Source organism: Bombyx mori, chromosome 20 (assembly GCF_030269925.1).
Source record: "Bombyx mori chromosome 20, ASM3026992v2".
NCBI lineage: Eukaryota > Metazoa > Arthropoda > Insecta > Lepidoptera > Bombycidae > Bombyx > Bombyx mori.
In genome coordinates this window covers 4,786,768-4,804,003 of record NC_085126.1, presented here as the reverse complement: position 1 = coordinate 4,804,003, position 17,236 = coordinate 4,786,768, and the positions used below count along the sequence as shown (strand labels likewise).

Here is a 17,236-nt window from a genome sequence, read left to right as displayed (position 1 = left end):
TGGACAGTCAAAAACTGACATTATCCTTGATGCTCTTTTGTTTTAAGTCTAGGTACTTTGGTGAATCGTCAAATATAAGTTGATATCACAAATTACACAACAATAGGTAAGAGGTTTAAAAAATATATATTGGGAATTTTTAGGTAAATAATTTTTAAGGCTATGTACATTTCGCATTTCAAATTCAGACTAAAATTGACATCAGTAGCAACACTGGTGTTTTTGTTAAGAATTAATAAATGAGTGATAATCTATGGTCTTTTTCCGGTACGCAAGGTAACTGTCAAACGTTGTTTGGTGAATTTTCTCAAATCTCGAATAATTTAAGAAATCTTTTAGTGTATTCAAAATCGGATTTGTTAAATAATATGTGCGTGCATCGTTCTATTCATTTTGTTTCATATTTCAGACAGTCAAATAGTCAACAACCATGGCTGATGTTGAAGTGTGAGTACACAAAACTTGTTTTGCATTATTTGTATCCTAAATTCAATTAATTTTCGTTTAATGATATTTTTAAAACTTAATGTTTACCTTCCAATTATACTTTAATATATAGATATAGGATTTATTTAAGGTTTATATTTTGTCAACATAACCTCAATTTTTGTCCCTATATCTCGAACTAAAAACTTAGTAAAAGTTGTATTGTAAATTAACCTAGTAGCAGCTGCCGTAATATCTGATATAAAGCTCATAAAAAATACAAAATTACCCTATTAACTAAATTTTACTCTACATCATCTGATTTCGGTTTGAAGATTATACCTATTGTTTCAAATAAAAGTTGCCGCTGTACTAGACATAAACAATCATTTTTTTATGTCTCTAAGAAGAATAAAGCGGTCCAAATTAACCTAACTTACGGTAATATGGACTTGAAATTATCTATCTCAAAATGCAAACTGTAATGTGAAAGATTGTTATTAATATTAAACTTTTTACTTCAGCGAGGTCCCCACCAACCCCATCTTGTCGGGTAACAACATGGACGTGAATGTAGCACTGCAAGAGGTGCTAAAGACAGCTTTAATCCATGGTGGTCTTGTGCACGGTCTTCACGAAGCCGCTAAAGCTCTTGACAAGTAAGTTCAATCCATACACCAATAATGCAATAACTGTTCTCGTAAAATAATATCATTTTAAAAAGTTAAGTCAAGGATGTTAGGGCTATACTATGGTTCTTTGTAAAAGTTAACAATTTTAAATGCTGTGGAATTTGTTGTTGGGGTTGTGTCATTAAAGAATAAATTTCATAATTTGTTTTCATGTGACTCACAAATTGAAAAATTCAATGTTCAAATTGGCAACATTACTCCTACAAAACATTCACATGCCACACTTCTGTTTTAGCAGTGTGTTGTGTGGAAATATCAGTTATAACACAAGTTATAGCTGATCACTTTTGTTGCCAATAACAATGCACTCACATAGTACCACATTCCTTGTTACAATCGGGGTTGTGGCCTCCCACGAGTGCAACACTTTATTAGGTTCTAATTAATCACAATCTATTCGGGCCGTTTTAATTACGATAAAATAATAATGTGATCAATGCTTGCTTATTCTTCCATGGGAAACTAATTTCTATTTTTGAAACTTCTTTTTGTACAACATAACATAAAAGAGGTACATTTAACAAAAGTTATAGATTAAATTGCAAGGCAGCAATTTTCTTTCCCGTTTCTTAGTTGAGATGTCCATCATCTATAAAACCCAATGGATACCAACACACTGACCCAACTTGACAAGTAAAAACTAAAATCATACACATCCACTTATTGTGTTTGATGTGATTGAATGTATCATGATTGATGTACATCAGAACCCTAGTGCTAAAAATGTGAAATAATATAGTTTGGTTATTAGTGTATTTTATTTGAAAGAACTGCATATTATCAGATAAAATATAAAAATACCCTTCAACATTCTTAAAATCACTACTATTATATTTATATTTTTTGGAGTCACTTTCTATTTTCCACAAATTTAATATTTCGTACAGCTTTAAGCAAAGGTTGCACTTTGAAACTGATACTGAATATTGGCTTTTCAGTTTGGTTCTAATGTACAACCCGGTTGCATTATCTCTGGACCTGGCGAAAGGGAAACTGGGAGGGGCTTCATATTTCAGAGGTCCAGAGATAAGAGTAACTGAGCTATATATTGTTATCATTAATAGCCATCCAATCCTTATTTTATATTATATAACTCATTGTTATGATAGATGTAAATTTAATTAATATGAAAAATGTTATAATTATTAGGAGGCAAGCAGTACTATGTGTTTTGGCTGAGAACTGTGATGAAGCCGCATACAAGAAACTTGTTCAGGCTCTGTGCAACGAACATCAGATTCCACTGGTCAAGGTAACTGTTTTATTGCTATATAAATTAGGTATGTATATTTTTGTAATGAAAATGAGCTGGCAAATATACTTTTGATGTATTTATGTAAAAGTTTTATGGCTTTCAACAAAGTCAGTCCCTTAATTCCGAGCACAATGATGGGCAACTCTTATTAAAATTTTTACTATACATTGTGTGTAGCTTTTGTAGTGGGAAAACAAATATTAAAATTAATTTAATGTAGTAGTTGAATCATTGTGGTCATTTTTACCTAAATATCTTATTGTTGGACTATTATTATATTTTGTTAGGATTGACATTATTGGATAGGATTTATGTTGCCAGAGACAAAACAAAATGGAAATCTTTAGAGGAGGCCTTTACCTAAGAGAATTCATGCATATAGTACTTAAAAATAATAACATGAATATTAAAAAAATATATGTATTAATTGCATGAAATAAAAAGCCTTTTTTTTCTTTGAGATTGACATAAAGGTTCTTTTTTCTATTTAAAGTTGAATTGTGTATTATGAATGTGCTCCACACGAGTCCTGTTAATCAAATGTTGACTGTGACACAAGGAGCACAGAGTGAAATGTGTGCCCCTATGGTGACCTGCATTGTGCGGAGTCAACTTTCCTAGCACTCAAACATATTTATTACTTGTCCTGACTAACCGATTCATCAATGTGATGTTATGCCATTAGAGCTACTACTAACTTGAAATTTTGGCAGTTGATTTTAAAGCTGAAGTGAGGGCATCACCGGTATCTATACTAATATTATAAAGAGGAAAGATTTGTTTGTTTGTTTGTTTCGAATAGGCTCCGAAACTACTGGACCGATTTGAAAAATTCTTTTTCCATTAGAAGCCGACATTGTCCCTTTTTTTTTTTTTTGTTTCATGTGTGTTTTAATGTTTCCGAAGCGAAGCGAGGGCGGGTCGCTAGTAACCTATAAAACTACCATTGGCAAGGTTCTCGTGCACCCTATCATAATTTTTATTTTCAATAATTCAACTATATATTAAATGAATTCTTTCAGTTTTCAAATAATAATCAATATTTATAGTGAGCCACATCATAATATTCTGATGCGAGTAATCTATTGTGGAAAACCTAATACTCAAATTCTATTCAAGCACTAGACAAACCATAAACTTGGAAACTTTTATCATATTTAATTACTATCGTATTCATAGGTTGACAACAACAAAAAGCTTGGAGAATGGGCTGGTCTCTGCAAGATTGACAAGGATGGCAAGGCAAGGAAAATTGTCGGCTGCTCCTGTGTTGTCATCAAAGTAAGTTGTATTTTCATTGATACCATATTAGTTTAGCGTCCAATTGTTTTGTATTGTATTATATACATACCTCTTGACACTGTTGAATTCTGTGTTTTATAAAAAGTCCACACAATTGTTTTACTATTAAGTTTGATTTAAAATAATATTGTGTGATCTAGTAAAAGCGCCTCGCACACCGACGGCTTTCTTGAGCTAGTTGGCTACAGTAGGCGCCAGATTAAACCGAGTGACCCTATGGTGTCGTGCAATATGCTCTGACAACTTTCCTATCACTCAAACATTTTTTTTTCCTACCTTTGCTGATAGCCTTGAGAGGCCATTTCAGTTTCACCCTAACGTGTAGGTGAGCTCACGGGGCTCAAACCGAAGTGTTGCTAACACTGGCCCTAGCAAGAGCAGTGCTTTGCAGAATCTACCACCGGATCGGAAATGCGACCCATTAAGATCCGGCGAGAAACTCAGTGGGCACTCAAACATATTAAACAAATGTTTAATTGTAAATTTTAATCATTGATGATTAACGACGAAGTGCTCAATGAAGTTCAATTATTGACTGCATCTAAAATGTATTTTAATAACTGTATCCTTAGTGCTATGTAATATTGTTTTCAGGATTTCGGCGAGGAAACTCCAGCGTTGGATGTGCTCAAGGACTACCTCAAGTCGTCGAGCTAATCCTTAGGTGTAATGCTAATCCATATAAGTTAAATTAAAAATCCCAAAAAAATACAAGTTATTTTATTGAATTCCCCTTCAACATGAATTAATGTTTAGTGATAAATTATTATTAATTTAAATAACATTAAAGACACAGCTTCGCATATTGGTCGCAAAGTTCTTTGTGTTTCGGCCACTGTTGCACTTGACATTCTCTGAAAATACAAACTAGATTTTGTAAATGTATTATTTCCCCTCCTGGCGGAAAGTGGCAACTTTCGTCTCGCTGCGCTAAACAAAGTTGCCGCTTTCCGCCTTTGTCGGACAAAAAAATAGTACCGTCCTTGGAAAGTAAAAAAGTAAACAGATCACATGTTTGTGTGATCTTAGGCTTTTATTATTGTCCTTCCCAATGGGTGGGCTGTATTAAAAGGGGGCCGCATATGCACAAAAAAAAAACGCGTCATTAAAATCGAAAATAAATCAATCCGATTTTCCTTATGAGTAATCGATTAATCATAAAAAATATTACTACCTTCCACAATACCACTCTGTCTTGCATCTAGAACATTTTTTGCAAGCCTTCTCTCCACATTTAGCGCATTTAGCTCCCCCGCCGTCGAGCGCGAGGGCCGTGTCACTAGCGTATGAATCTAGAAGTTTCTTCGCCATTTTTCTAGAATCTTCCGAACCGTCCATGCGAAAATATTCGAGTTGGGTTTTCGCTAATGATTTAGTTCGTTTGTGTATCTGCTTCACGTACGCATCCTTTATCTATAAAATTATAAAATCCGGTTGCACTTTAATAATAAATATTAAGATTTTAATATTACAAATTAAATTAATACATGAAACGATTTAAGTAATTCAGGTGCCTTTGTGGTAGTTCAAAGATTCATTAAATTTAAAAATAATATTGACTAAAAAGGAGAGTTGACAGATGCAAATAAATACTTTCGACGAAAAACTAAGTATACATACCACTTTTTTTATAAACTAGAAGCTTTGCTGAATGCATTTTAAGTAACAAGATCACAAATACGCACGCAGGGTGTTCGCCAGTTGCTTTAATTTTATTTCTATTATTTACAATACGGAAACGCCATTTTTTTCCACCTAAAGTAGGTGAGCTCACAGGGCTCAGCCTGAAAGTTTGCTAATACTGGCCCTAGGAACAGCAGTGAAACTCCATAGTTCTACGCATTATTTATAAGTATATATTTTTTTTCCTACCTAAGCCTTGAGAGGCTATGTCAGTGTAATCCTAACGTGTGGGTGAGCTGCCAGGGCTCAAACCAGGAGATGTTGCTAACACTGGCCCTAGCAAGAGCAGTGTTTCGCAGAATCTACCACCGCATCGGAACCGCGAGCCACTGAGAAGATCCGTCGAGAAACTTAGTGGGCTGTGTCTATGGGTTAATTATACATGATGTATATAAACTTTTGTGACTGTTTAACGTGAGATCCGTGTGTTCGTCGAGCTAGGGCAATAAAAATATGTGATAGTTTATACACGACAAGTACCTGTGGAACAACTTCAATGAGAGTGCACCCTGGGTTCTTAACGCCATTGGTCCGATTGTGAAGTCCGGAGTAATCGCCCACCGAGAGCCTGCAAAGGAACGTCTTCAGTTCGCCGAGCGGTGGAATTTGATCCAGCATCGTCTCGGTCAGCTTGGCTTGTAACTGCCGACCATTAGAACATGAAAATAAACGATACACGTTTAATTGAGAATGTTATACTGGGTGTTAGGAGAACGCTTCCGAAAACGAAGACAGACGATAGTACTAATAACACCTTTGATGATGGTACGGAAAAAAATCGATCCTGATTTAAAAAAAAACACATTTTTTTTAAATGTTTTATTACCATTATTTACGCTCCACCATCTTAGTACGGCTAAATGAATCGATAGTTTCTAAAAAAATCATTATTTAATTTAAAAAAAAAACAAATTGTTTTCCGTCCTATCATCAAAGGTGTCATTAGTACTATCGTCTGGCTTCGTTTTCGGTGTCCCAATATACTATGCAATATACTACTTTGCATAGTATATTGGGAGACCGCTATACTACTATAAAATACATACATGGATACCCAAGTATACCCTTTTTGGAGTCTAACTGAGGCATTAAAGTCAAAAGGAAGAACGATACTCTTTAAGTCGCGGTATACACGTTGTATGCCGTGAGATGGCTCGGTACATTATATCCTGTCGATTTAGATTTTTTGGTACAGTAGCTATAGCTAGTTTTCAATACCTAATATTTATATTGTCTGTTTACAAAACTTAATTATGCGACATATAGCGGTCATGTGTCCTCGATTTAATGTCTCATACCGGGGGGCAACCTTTATTTTTTGGTATCTTGGTTCTATCTAGTGGGCTATCAACTGGTTTATAACAATACAAGATTACAAGATGGAGAATCGAATCGAAGTATGGAGTAAGAGAGTTTTAGTATGTAGAACCTACTATATACTACCTAAAGCCCAAGTACTTTCGCTGGTGGGAAGAAACGTGAGCCCATATGCGTGGCTACAATATCCATGCCCGCTTCTGCGGATGAGTCTAGTATTCCTGCTAGAGCAGGGGTTATAGTGTAAATCTAGTTAATCTAATTAATTAGTTACTTCGATTTCATGTCTCATGGTAAAATTTTATGAAACTAAAAGCTTAATGAGTAAATTGTATAATGGTAAAATTACGGTTTCGCGGCTTAATTATATGACAATATTTTATTTATTTATGATCATTATTACATTACATTATTTATATTATTGTGCATAATTAAATTATAATCTCTAATTTGAGAATATTTATATTTATTCAAAGGCTAACACTGGCCACCCATAGTATCATTAAAACTTAAAAATGAAAGTGCTTTCTTAATGCACGAATTCTTCACTGTACACCGAGTTCTTGCAACATTCGTTGAAGCTGAAATCCAGGGCCGTACTCGGAGAATAAAATATTTAGTTCACTCACTGACCTGACAAAATGTATTACGACGACTCTCATCTATGGTATAGTGATGAGCAAGGCGTGGTTCTAACAATAGTTGTCGCAGACAAAGCCAGAGTTGCGCTTCGCTGCGATGAAGCTGGGTTAAATCCTCCGTTGTGGGCTTGCACCAGCGACCAACTTGCAAACAAAATAGATTAATTTTATACTATTCTGTAAATGTTTATTTGTGACTAGCAATCATGTCGGGTATTCGCAAACTTCTCTTTCCTATTATCATGTCTTCATTTCGCAAATTTTTATTTATGTACAACAGAAAATAGCATAAAAAAGAAAACTAATTAGTTGCGTAGCGGAAACATCCTGTTATATCTTCGCAATACCACTGCAAAATATTCGAAACTTTATAAATAATATAAAGCAAAAAAAAGACATCAGACTATACTGTAAGGGTAGTTTTAATTATGTTTATGACTCGCGTAAACTTATTGTACCTTAAGCTTGAGCCGTACCAAACACATTATATATGGAATGCGGGAAAGCGTCCGCTAAATTCCTTCGTTACACCTATGGATTCTCGAAGAGAATATTTGCTTGTTGTCGTTTCAAATTCGAGAATCGCTCGAGAATAAAAATAATTTAAAAGAACTTACAATTAAAAATCTGCATTTCGCCCTGTTCATTAGATCTCTTCCAAGGCTCCTGCGTTATGAGGTGACAGAGCAAAGATGGCACATCGTGGGTTTTGTATATATTGGTGGATATCGAGGCCCCTATACCGGCCACCTCCATATGTTCTGCTAAGTATCTGAAAAGATGATTAAATTAATTTATGAGCAACCTGTTTCGAGACTTCATAAGAAGACGTATCATGAAGTTACGACCCAAAGAATGAATGTGAACCGTGAATAATTATTATCGGATAAAAATTGCTGCTATCATATGCTAGTGAATAAGACCAGGTAGCTAAACCGCAGTTATGGTTCGTAAGCACTTCGATAAAGCGGCACGACACGAGAATCCTCTCATCGTGGCCGACGGTAACTACATTCCCGATCCTGCGGACAGAATGGAAAGCAGTCGACGTCGCCCAAAACACGTCATCTCGGATCCTCCCGATCCACTAACGGTGCTTTTAGGTACTTCAAGCACCGGTCACCGTTCTCGTCGAACCCGTCGCTTGCAACGAAGGGCTCGACGAGTAAATTAACTCTCAGACACAGCCCACTGAGTTTCTCGCCGGATCTTTTCAGTGGGTCGCGTTTCCGATCCGGTGGTAGATTCTGCGAAGCACGGCTCTTGCTAGGGTTCGTGTTAGCAACGTCATCAGGTTTGAGCCCCGTGAGCTCACCTACAAACGTTAGGGTTACGCTGAAATAGCCCCTAAGGCTATCAGCTTAGGTAGGAAAAAAAAAAAAAAAAAGGTTCGTAAGTAAACTATAGTGCGGACTATGTATTCAACCTAAAGCGTCAATCACAAATCATATAGCCACTAACAAAATATCTACCCACCGCACAATAGAAATGCACCTCATGCTGATATCGAACTGAAGATCTCGTTTTTGCCGCTCAAGTTCCTCAATGGGAGATTCGCATTCAATATCATTAACGGAAATCGGTTTCAAATATCCAGTGCTGAAAAGTAGTGTAAACTAATGAAGGTGAATAGTCTAAAATATCGTATTAAGCGTTATTAATTGTAGAAACGCAGATAAGATTTAGACAAGTGGTAGCCAACCGGCTTTTACCCGTGGTAGGGTACATTGTAGGTAGGACAGCGATTATCGAGACTTTGTGATGTTTATAGGCCCCGGCTTAGGCTTGTACTCAATAAAAAAAAACATGTGTGCAATTCACACGTGGTAGAAGTGAAACCTTCCAAAATTAAAATACAATTATCCTAAACGTCTGAAGTATATGTAAAATTTTGTCATTAGTAAATAATTGTAAGGTAGCGCCCTCTGTGAATTGATATTTTAATTTCACGTATAATCCTAAATTAAAATTCACTACACGAGCTTTCATACACACGTTAGTATTAAAAAATCTCAGAGATGGCGCTGTATTAAATAGTATGTATATTTCTGTCTCATTTTTTGCTGGCTTCATCCTACACATTTTTGTATTTGTGTCTCTTACCTGTCGTTTTTTCCGTTGCATCCGGTTTGAAATCACAACGATTCTAAAGAAGTTTTCACTTCAAAATGGTATTAAGTTTCCGAAATGCACAAAACACCTTTAAGCGTAATGTACAAAATGTAAGCAGTGTAACATAATATGACGAATCTATCACCGGCATAGTCTAAAAACAAGTATCCATGGTAATAAATCATAAAACTTGCATTTGCCCCATCATAAATAATGCGAGTGCTGTGTTTGACGAGTGGTTACCGTCGCCCATGGACTTCAGCAATGCCAAGGGCAGAGCCAAGCTGCTGCCTACCGTTAAGTCCACAAGTCTCGTTTGAAGTAGGATATGTCATAGCGCTCGGGAAACACCGTGGAGAGGAGATATTTATTATGAAAATGATTAATCATACTTAATAAGAGCCAGAAGTGCTGTTAACTGATCTAATGCGTATTGGAGCAAATCAATGGCGATTTCGGAGATACAGGTCGCGCCGTCCTCGTGAAACAAAACAGTTTCCAGCAGTCCCACCGCGGCTGCTTCGTGATACAACTAAATGTGTAAGAAAACCCTTATTATTTCTTAAAGCAGAATATATCTAAGTTTACCCCTTAGCTGGTAGACGAATTAGAGGACTCAGAGATTTTAGCCTTTCTTCAAAAAATAGGCACAAGATGCCTCAAAAACGGCTTTCGTATGAAAGCGTTTAAAAGCAAGAAAATCGCGTAGTGATGGTGGATTTGTTGTCTAAGGACTACGGTAACTGTCAACATCGCCTATGCTCGTCAATCCATTTAAGATAGGATTTTTTTTAATTTTAGAATCCCTTAGTGAGCCTCTGCAATAATATGTACTCATGGAGGTAAGGTTGTATCGTCTGTCGCTTCTGTCATTATTGTAACTTAATGACACATATTTTTTTTATCATACAACAATTTTATAAGAGAATAGATTAGTTTACAATCTCAAATAATTAATATTTTTTTGTTGATAACTTATACACAATGATTGGTTTTAAAGAATACTCACAACCATATATAGGCCAAAGGTATTATTTGGTGCTGGTTCCAGTTTAACAATTTGCGGATAAATTTTAATTTTCCACACTTGAATGCATATCGCTTCATAAACCAATACGGGCAGCTGGAAATAATTGTATTTTTAATTCGCGTCATCCGGTATTTCAATGACTATAATTTATGTAGTTTAAAAACCATACAATAATACATAAAAAGTAATTAGTATCGTTTTTTTTTATCCGGATTTTATCCGGTCAGCATATTAGAGCGAAGTTATTTTTTGAATAAAATTATTGTATTGTCATCGGTCCTTGATGCGTTTGCAAAATTTCAAGTTGAAATGACGTTCAAAGATTCCCTTACATACAGACGAATATAATACATACCAAGCTGACAAAAGCGTGTTCCCCTGCCTATTCGCTGGTAACCTAAGGGGTTATTCCAGCCAAACGCGGGCGAGTAGGTGAGCTCACGCCCTCAACTCAAGGCTTGCAAATTTGCTAACACTGGCCCTAGCAATAGCAGTGCTTCGCAGCATCTACCACCGGATGGGAATTACAACCTACTGAGAAGATTCGGGGAAAACTCAGTGGGTTTTGTCTATGGGCTAGTGGTGATGATGGACGAAGGCAAGACATGCTTCGAAAGACGGCGGCTTTGCATTGCAAAGTGTGTTATAAGTTATTATAAGCAGTGTTTAAAGTGTATGGTTAAATTGGAGACATAAAACTCATGTCTCGAGATAGGTGGCGGCATTTACGTCATAGGGGTCTATGGGCTCCGGTAACCACTTAACACCAAGTGGGCCGTGAGCTCGCTTACCCAGCTAAGCAATAAATAAAAAACTTACTTTTCCACAAGAAATTAGAGTTTCTTTAGTAAGCTCCTCGCGCATTGAAGATGCTTCTAGAACAGCTTGTTGGTTTAATTTTTGGAGTCTGATGTGCCAATCTACCCATCTAAACAAAAAAATAGCATTTAGTACGATTTTTTTTTATTGCTTCGATGGGTGGACGAGCTCACAGCCCACCTGGTGTTAAGTGGTTACTGGAGCCCATAGACATTCACAACATAAATGCGCCACCCACCATGAGATATAAGTTCTAAGGTCTCAAGTATAGTTACAACGGCTACCCCACCCTTCAAACCGAAACGCATTACTGCTTCACGGTAGAAATAGGCAGGGTGGTGGTAACCACCCGCGCGGACTCACAAGAGGTCCTAGTCAATGAGAATAATATCAGTTACCGATGAATTATCAGTTTAGCTTACGCTTGATTGCCAATACTGTCAATACGAGATGGTTCCATACTTTCGACGAATAAGTCCAATTCACCTGCATCGAGTGCATTTAATTGTTGATCTTTTTCTACCATTTTTAAAATTTCTAAATACTTAATTTAAAGTTTTAGTATTGTACTTTTTTCGATATAAAAATGCAATATACTGTAATGGCGGCCTTCGCTATTCCGTAACTATAGTAACGTTTTGTCAATAAATGTTAATCCATTCTAATGTTTTTTGCACGAAAGCGAGTTTGTCATTAGGTATCTACTATGTTTATTAAATAGAATAATAACATTTTGCATTTAAACGTTGATGTACAAAAAAGGACGTAGGCTTTCATTGAGAAAAAAGATACTATTTCCGAGGATTTATATATTTTTTCTACTTTCATGCAAGTGAAGCCGGGCAGAAATACAAAATTGCGCACCGTTACACCATTTTTTTAAATTACTTTTTTCCTACTTATTCTAATAACCTCGAGGGGTTAGTCTAGATTCACCGAATTAGTAGGTGAGCTCACGGGACTCAAACCTGATAACGTTGCTAACACTAACCCTAGCAAGAGTAGTGCTTCGCAGAATCTACCACCGCGGCACCGGGACGGAAACGCGACCCACTGAGAAGATCCGGCAAGAGACTCAGTGCGCTGTGTCTGTGGGTTCATTTCTCGCCGAGCGCTTCGTCGTAAGCGACGGGTTCGATGAGAACGATGACCGGATACAGTTTTTTTTTACAAGGATACGAACGGATTATGGATGGTAGAGGTAGATTTTAACGGACACTTTTTCATACACAGACACGGTTCTCCTTACCTCTACCCTCCATAGAACGGATCCTAAATGTTATTAATTATCTATGGAACAGTTTCCTTCAGACTATAAGGACTTTCGAGCAATTTAATGTTTCTACTGATTCGTTCCATTGGATCTCAAACAATTTTAGTGAATTCAGCTGCGAAGTAACGACAGACGAATCACCATAACTTTTTTAGATTTGAGCTTCCTTTACGGTGTGTTCAGTATTTCAACGAAGTGCAACCATTTCGTTTATTTTTTGCATTATCGTAGACAATTCACTTTTCAGTCGAAATAATTAATAGTGTGATGTCTATGTTTTTACTGTCTAGGATTTCCACTTTCCAGTACAAAAACTAAGCCATAGAATGTGTGCCTTCAAGCGGTAGAGGAGACACGATTTAGCCGATCCCTTAAATCAACAAGTGCCAGGGCTTAGTGGTGTTACTAGACTGAAAAATATCACAAAATGGCGACTAGCGGAAGTCTATTTTCTCTGTCTTTTTGATAACTTGACACACGTGCCGCGTGGAGTTTTGCCTCGCAGGTTACTGAATATTTACTAAAATATCTTTAAAATTAGGTTTAATCATTTATAAAACATTAAGAAAAACTAGAACGAGTGCTAAGATAAATTCATTTGTGAGTTTTGGTGAAAAAGTGAAAATTTGTCCGACTTGGAAGCATGACATGCCGCCTCGCTCATAGCATATTTCTTGTTCTCTGTATTTCTTAAATTTCTCAATTTAAAGTTAGTTTTAGTTGTTAGAATAAGTTAATATAGTGAAATCACAATGTTCTTTTATTGTTCAACAATGTTAATGGATGCTTTGCTGTTTTGTTGTTGTGACCTAACCTAAATTAGTTTCACGATACTGTAGTGATCGGGCATACATTGGATTCCGTTCAGTTAAACTGATAATCATAGTATTAAACTCAATAGGTATGATTGTTCACGAGATTCAAATTAAGTAGTGTGATTCTTAAAAATGCATTGTTGATTTCAGCTATTGGAAATATGCCTCAGTATGATACCACCTTTCAATAAAAAAGCTAAAAACTTGGAAGATTGCGATCACAATTTAAGAAAAAAGGATTATTATAAAGTGTGAAATATTTAACAGATTATCTCTATTTCTTAGCTGATTTGTCTTTTTTGTTCAAAGTAAGCAGTGCCTATGAATTAAAAAAAACATTTTACAGCACGATGGTTGCGACTACAGAAAAGAAGGCTGCGGCTACCGACAAGAAGGCTGCGGCCGAGAAGAAGCCCGTCAAAGGGAAGGAAGACAGTAAGAAGCTGCCTGCTGTACCAGAGTCAGTGCTCAAGCATCGTAAGAGGAGAGAGGCTCTTCGCACTAGGAGATTACAGGTACCACCACAACCACTGGAACTAGAAAAAATATCTATAGGACCTTTTCTGAGTTTTTGTTATACATATTAGATTAAAATCTGTTAATCATGTGTTTGAACATCTGGTCAGACTCATGGGCCATATACCCCTGATGTTAAGTGAAGACTTTATTATAAAAATAAATTCCCAATTATCGCTCAATCAAATGATGAGACAAAATTTAAAAGGCATAGTTCATCTGATACACTTACGGTGCTGTTCATTTTCAATCTGAAAATAAAAAATAAACTAGCTAAAACATGATAATAATGCCTAATTTATATTATCATTTTTCTTTGACAAGGTTACGCTAAAGAGGCGTTCTTCTGCCATCAAGAAGAAGAGGGAAATCTTCAAGAGGGCTGAACAGTACGTCAAGGAATACCGCATCAAGGAACGTGATGAAATCAGACTAGCCAGACAAGTATGAGATTTTGTCAAGTTGTAGTTATTTAATCAGTTTTACACCAAAATGACTTTACCTACAGAAAATTTTCAGTGAAAGAAGACTTACTTGCTTGTCATGCTATCTATGCTATGTACATTCCTTTAAGGCTGCATGTGTTCTTCTAACTGTGCGTAGATTTATGAAAATATGTAAGTTAAATCTGTTACTACCTAGGCAGAGAGAATTTAAGCTGCTTATCTACCGCTTTGCCCTGCCACAATACATTATAGCTCAGAGCTTTGAGCTAAAAAAACAATAATGTTCTTGTTTACAGGCACGCAATCGTGGCAACTACTACGTTCCCGGGGAAGCCAAATTGGCATTTGTCATCCGAATCCGTGGTATCAACCAAGTTTCACCGAAGGTAAGCTATAACAGATTACGATTGTTTATTCATTAAAAAAAACATTTTAAGATTCATAAAGAATAACAATAATAAAAAGAATTAGAAGAAAACATTGAAATACACTGACTATCTGTAGCAATGCATAGTAAAAAATTTATAAATTTAAAAAACATAGAGTGCGCCTCGCACACCGACGGCTTTCTTGAGCTAGTTGGCTACAGTAGGCGCCAGATTAAACCGAGTGACCCTATGGTGTCATGCAATATGCTCTGACAACTTTCCTATCACTCAAACAGTCTTTTTTAATAAAATATAATTTCATTATTTAAAAAAAACCATGCCTATCATGATTTCAAAATACTTCAATGCGAGCAACAGCTGTCATTCAGCCTGCATTTGCAAATGAAGTAAATCTTCTGCAAATCATACTCAAATGAGATCACAATCACTTCAAGTAGCTAGTAAATTATGCATTTAAATATTTAATGGTTAATTTACAACCAAACTTAAAATGATTTTGTAATTAAAATAAATATTCAAACTTTTATGATATTAATTTTCGATCAACAAATGATAATGATAAATGATTTAATTCACACAGGTCCGTAAAGTTCTGCAACTGTTTAGACTGCGCCAAATAAACAATGGTGTGTTTGTACGTCTGAATAAGGCTACTGTGAATATGCTACGTATCGCCGAGCCTTACATTGCTTGGGGATACCCCAACTTAAAGAGTGTCCGTGAGGTAAGTAAATTGCTGACAATAGTTTATTTAATTAATGTGGTATTGCTCCAAAACGCTTCTTCATACCACATAATATCCAGAGTAAGGGGGAGATAAAGTTCTTATTGCTATACTAAATTAGTGATTTCTTCCTATGTTGAATATAATGTTACACCAAACAGCTAAATATAGCATTAAGATAATGTACAACCAAAAAAAAGAAAACATTTGGTCCGTTTATTATCCTATCTTAGCTTCTATTCTTCTTGACTAAAATATGAAGGAAAACAAAGCATGTGGATAGTTTCATCCCATCTTATTTTACAGACTCTAGACCTTATCTTTCCTTTTTACCCTTAGTAGTAGTAGTAGATTAGCATGCAGCCCATCTAGATCGTGAGTGGCTACTGTTGCTTATGGACCTTAGTCAGAGCAATGCCATGGGTGTTTAGATGTCATTGACTACTGAAATTAAAAAAAAATGCAATATCTTTGTCTATCTTTTATTGTAAATGTTGAAGAAACTATGCATGTTTACAATACCACTCTGCCATTGGCATTATTAGTTTTGTGAATAGCACTATATCGCGAGTTTAATTAAAAAATGAATTACTAAGGGATTAAATCCACATGGACAAAGTCACGGGTACATGCATATAACCTGTAATGTAATATTTTTTCTCATGTCTTTGTAGTTAGTATACAAACGTGGATTCGCCAAGCTGAGTGGACAACGTATACCAATCACTTCCAACAGCATTGTTGAGAAGAGGCTCCATAAACACAACATTATCTGTGTTGAGGACCTCATCCATGAGATCTTCACTGTTGGAGAAAAGTTCAAGGTAATTAGTAAAATATAGTTTAAAAATCAAAACATACTTTTTATAAAGGCTGAACTAAAGTTGTTTTATCCTAGTCAGAATTATGGGATGATTTAGAATTTATGAAAATTATATTTTATGTTAGACGGATACAATTTGAACTTAATTTAACAACCAAATTTGGTTCTAAATATTTTTATTTGAAATTTAACCTGTTCACTTAGAAAATTGTTTAATTGATAATAAAATTCTAAAAATGTTTGGATTTATTTTCAGTACGCGAGTAATTTCCTGTGGCCCTTCAAATTGAACAATCCAACTGGTGGTTGGCGCAAGAAGACCATTCATTATGTCGACGGGGGAGACTTTGGTAACCGCGAAGACAAGATCAACGATCTTCTCAGGAGGATGGTTTAAATAAATAGATTTATAATTGTATTTATTCGTTTTATTTTTATAATAAATTACAAAAATCACAAATTTGTAGGCGAATAGATATTGAATAGGGCAGTTTACTAGGACTCCCTGTAGGTCGTGATGATTGATCAACGATTATCGTCGTTTTTTTTTTTATTGCTTAGATGGGTGGACAAGCACACAGCCCACCTGGTGTTAAGTGGTTACTGGAGCCCATAGACATTTAGAATGTAAATGCGCCACCCACCTTGAGATATAAATTTTAAGGTCTCAGTATAGTTACAACGGCTGCCCCACCCTTCAAACCGAAACGCATTACTGCTTCACGGCAGAAATAGGCAATGTACACAGTGTGAACAAAGTGAACGTTAAACCCAAAGTGGTACATCGACCAATGAAATTACTCTGTTTGTATTATACTGTGGGTGCAGGGTCAAGTCTGGCAAATTATTTTCTACACCCATTAAGAACACGAGAATTTTTTAAATTCTTAATTTTTTTCCTTTCTTGTCATGGGTCTGCCAAAGTTCGAAATAAAAATTAGAAATGAGCAGTTTGTACTTAGTACCCCATTAC

General features: G+C 35.9%; 3 protein-coding genes across 8 annotated transcripts; 2 read left to right on the top strand and 1 right to left on the bottom strand.

Moving 5' to 3' along the window:
- Nucleotides 1-45: 45 nt before the first annotated feature.
- On the top strand, nucleotides 46-4,556 carry RpS12 (ribosomal protein S12). 3 transcript variants are annotated; one of them, XM_062674203.1, is made up of 6 exons: nucleotides 46-106; nucleotides 410-447; nucleotides 951-1,085; nucleotides 2,268-2,370; nucleotides 3,553-3,654; nucleotides 4,270-4,556. In XM_062674203.1, exons 2-6 carry the CDS (start codon nucleotides 431-433, stop codon nucleotides 4,330-4,332), a joined length of 420 nt encoding a protein of 139 aa, XP_062530187.1. In that variant the 5' UTR covers nucleotides 46-106; nucleotides 410-430; the 3' UTR covers nucleotides 4,333-4,556.
- LOC101745065 (zinc finger MYND domain-containing protein 10) lies at nucleotides 4,381-12,393 on the bottom strand. Of its 3 annotated transcripts, none has more exons than XM_062674320.1 (10): nucleotides 12,269-12,393; nucleotides 11,278-11,386; nucleotides 10,438-10,551; nucleotides 9,821-9,960; nucleotides 8,793-8,915; nucleotides 7,934-8,088; nucleotides 7,309-7,460; nucleotides 5,839-6,000; nucleotides 4,850-5,088; nucleotides 4,381-4,529 (listed from the first exon to the last, which is right to left on the bottom strand). In XM_062674320.1, the coding sequence occupies exons 1-10, from the start codon at nucleotides 12,376-12,378 to the stop codon at nucleotides 4,460-4,462; spliced, it is 1,374 nt and encodes a 457-aa protein (XP_062530304.1). In that variant the 5' UTR covers nucleotides 12,379-12,393; the 3' UTR covers nucleotides 4,381-4,459. The 3 variants fall into 3 exon arrangements, with proteins under 3 accessions (XP_062530304.1, XP_021207310.2, XP_037874104.1); XM_021351635.3 differs by lacking the exon at nucleotides 12,269-12,393 and adding an exon at nucleotides 11,700-11,923; XM_038018176.2 differs by lacking the exon at nucleotides 12,269-12,393 and adding an exon at nucleotides 11,764-11,903.
- A 579-nt stretch (nucleotides 12,394-12,972) lies between these two features.
- Nucleotides 12,973-16,681, top strand: RpL7 (ribosomal protein L7). 2 transcript variants are annotated; one of them, NM_001043670.1, is made up of 7 exons: nucleotides 12,973-13,055; nucleotides 13,712-13,880; nucleotides 14,206-14,325; nucleotides 14,624-14,713; nucleotides 15,297-15,440; nucleotides 16,115-16,264; nucleotides 16,520-16,681. In NM_001043670.1, exons 2-7 carry the CDS (start codon nucleotides 13,716-13,718, stop codon nucleotides 16,658-16,660), a joined length of 810 nt encoding a protein of 269 aa, NP_001037135.1. In that variant the 5' UTR covers nucleotides 12,973-13,055; nucleotides 13,712-13,715; the 3' UTR covers nucleotides 16,661-16,681. The 2 variants fall into 2 exon arrangements, with proteins under 2 accessions (NP_001037135.1, XP_021206888.1); XM_021351213.2 differs by having other exon boundaries at nucleotides 12,988-13,150.
- Nucleotides 16,682-17,236: the final 555 nt, after the last annotated feature.

Excerpts from the sequence above, each read along its gene's own strand:
- RpS12 (XM_062674203.1), top strand. Across the intron at positions 2,371-3,552 it reads ATCAGATTCCACTGGTCAAG|GTTGACAACAACAAAAAGCT; the intron begins GTAACTGTTTTA and ends TCGTATTCATAG. Across the intron at positions 3,655-4,269 it reads GCTCCTGTGTTGTCATCAAA|GATTTCGGCGAGGAAACTCC; the intron begins GTAAGTTGTATT and ends TATTGTTTTCAG.
- LOC101745065 (XM_062674320.1), bottom strand. The coding sequence starts at position 12,378 with ATGAACCCACAGACACAGCGCACTGAGTCTCTTGCCGGATCTTCTCAG. Across the intron at positions 10,552-11,277 it reads CTCTAATTTCTTGTGGAAAA|CTGCCCGTATTGGTTTATGA; the intron begins GTAAGTTTTTTA and ends AATTATTTCCAG. Across the intron at positions 6,001-7,308 it reads GTCGTAATACATTTTGTCAG|TTACAAGCCAAGCTGACCGA; the intron begins GTCAGTGAGTGA and ends AATGGTCGGCAG.
- RpL7 (NM_001043670.1), top strand. The coding sequence starts at position 13,716 with ATGGTTGCGACTACAGAAAAGAAGGCTGCGGCTACCGACAAGAAGGCT. Across the intron at positions 13,881-14,205 it reads TTCGCACTAGGAGATTACAG|GTTACGCTAAAGAGGCGTTC; the intron begins GTACCACCACAA and ends TTCTTTGACAAG. Across the intron at positions 15,441-16,114 it reads ACTTAAAGAGTGTCCGTGAG|TTAGTATACAAACGTGGATT; the intron begins GTAAGTAAATTG and ends ATGTCTTTGTAG.